The sequence below is a fragment of the Austrofundulus limnaeus genome, unplaced genomic scaffold (assembly GCF_001266775.1).
Source record: "Austrofundulus limnaeus strain Quisiro unplaced genomic scaffold, Austrofundulus_limnaeus-1.0 Scaffold2324, whole genome shotgun sequence".
Taxonomy (NCBI): Eukaryota; Metazoa; Chordata; class Actinopteri; order Cyprinodontiformes; family Rivulidae; genus Austrofundulus; species Austrofundulus limnaeus.
Genome location: NW_013954726.1, coordinates 31,718 through 33,583, shown reverse-complemented (window position 1 = coordinate 33,583; position 1,866 = coordinate 31,718). Strand labels below are relative to the sequence as shown.

Genomic DNA, 1,866 nt, shown 5'->3' with positions numbered 1-1,866 from the left:
TTCTGATCCAGAATGAACACGTTCACTGTCACGTTGCTGCTCAGAGACGGAGCTCCAGAATCTGTGGCCACAACTTGGAACTGGAAAGTTTTTAGAGTTTCAAAGTCAAAGCTTTTTAGCGCTGATATTTGTCCGTTTTCTGAGTTTATATTTAAGAATGTTGTGACGTCATTCTGCCTGGCTATTTGATACGAAATAGATGCGTTTTCACTGACGTCACTGTCCGTGGCACTTACAGATAATATTGACGCTCCTGCAATGTTATTTTCTTTTAGATAAACTTGTAATGGATTCTGAAGAAATTTTGGACTGTTGTCATTTACATCTGATATCTCAATGGTTAGTGATTTAAAGGTAGATAGTGGAGGGTCACCACAATCTGTGGTTTGTATTTTAATATCATAATGTGACAATGACTCTCGATCTAAAACGCTTTTTGTAACAACTGAATACACGTTTTCTTTATATGAGTGTTTTAACTCAAAAGGTACATCATTAACAATGCTTGGTATAACCTTTCCATTCACGCCAGAGTCTCTGTCCATCAAACTAAGTAAATAAATAACTGTGCCAGGCTTTGAGTCTTCTGGCACTGTATTAGAGAGGGACGTGATTTCTATCTCAGGTATATTATCATTCATGTCTTTAACTTTAATAATTACTCGACACTCACCCGTTAATTGAGGCGTTCCTTTATCTGATGCCTCAACATCCAGTTCATAAACATCCTTTTCTTCATAGTCCACTAAACCTTTCACTATAATGTCTCCTGTCAACTTGTTCAATTCAAAAATATCATATACTTTCCGAGACAAAGTTTTTCCAAGACTGTACTCAACTTCTCCGTTAGTGCCCTCATCTAAATCTGTTGCATGCATTTTAAACACCGACGTTCCAACAGGAATGTTTTCATTTATTGACAATTCATACATTTCTTTACTAAACAATGGACGGTTGTCATTTGTGTCCAGAACAATAATAGAAATATTTAATGTGCCGGATTTTGGAGGTTTACCCCCATCTAGTGCTGTAACCACGAAGGTGTGCTTGGTCTTTTGTTCTCTATCTAAAGATTTTTTGAGGACTAAAAAAGGGATCAAACCTGCATCACTTTGACGGATATTAATGTCAAAATAATCATTAGGTGTGAGGGTGTAAGTACGAATTGAATTAATTCCTGCGTCTGGATCTCTAGCAGCGTGCAGCTGAAATCTTTTCCCGGGCAGCGTATGTTCTCCCATTTCAATTGTTTGTTGTTTTTCCGGAAAAACTGGGGAATTGTCATTAACATCGGTAATTTCTACAGTAATATAATGCATTTCCAAAGGGCTTTCAACAAGGATTTTAAGCTCCACCAGACACGCGCCGCTCCCTTTGCAGAGTTCCTCTCTGTCGATGTGATTACTGACGCACAGAGCGCCATTGTTCACATTCACGTCAAAAATAGCCTCCGTATTCCCAGATACAACACGGAACCGACGATCAGCCAAAGATGCGATGTCAAGCCCAAGATCCTTAGCGACATTTCCAACCACAGTCCCTTTTTGTACTTCCTCTGGAACACCGTATCTTATCTGAGCCGAAGCGTCTCGTCCTGAGAGCAGCAGCAAGGCCAAATAAAAGGCGAACGAGGAGCAGCTTCCTCCTCGAGTTTTGGTAGAAAACTCCATCGTTATCCAGCAAATAAAGTGTTCACAAAACAATATTTTAGGGTGGGGAACATTTAAAATCTCTTTTTTAAAGAAGAAACGCTATATCGATTGATGTGCTGGAATCAAGTGACGCGCTCGGATGAAATGACAAAGAAAAGCTTGTGAGAAGGGTGGAACAAAATGATTTAAGGTTTCCTGATTTAATGGTGACACC

General features: G+C 39.4%; 1 protein-coding gene across 1 annotated transcript in view; it reads right to left on the bottom strand.

The window, feature by feature from the left end:
- Nucleotides 1–26: 26 nt before the first annotated feature.
- LOC106510801 (protocadherin alpha-7) overlaps nt 27–1,866 on the bottom strand; it is a gene marked incomplete at its 3' end in the record, with an annotated part of 4,731 nt that continues 2,891 nt past the window's right edge. The window contains exon 2 of the mRNA XM_013999521.1: nt 27–80. Within this exon, the coding sequence (XP_013854975.1) occupies nt 27–80 (54 nt within the window). The remainder of the gene's footprint in view (nt 81–1,866) is intronic.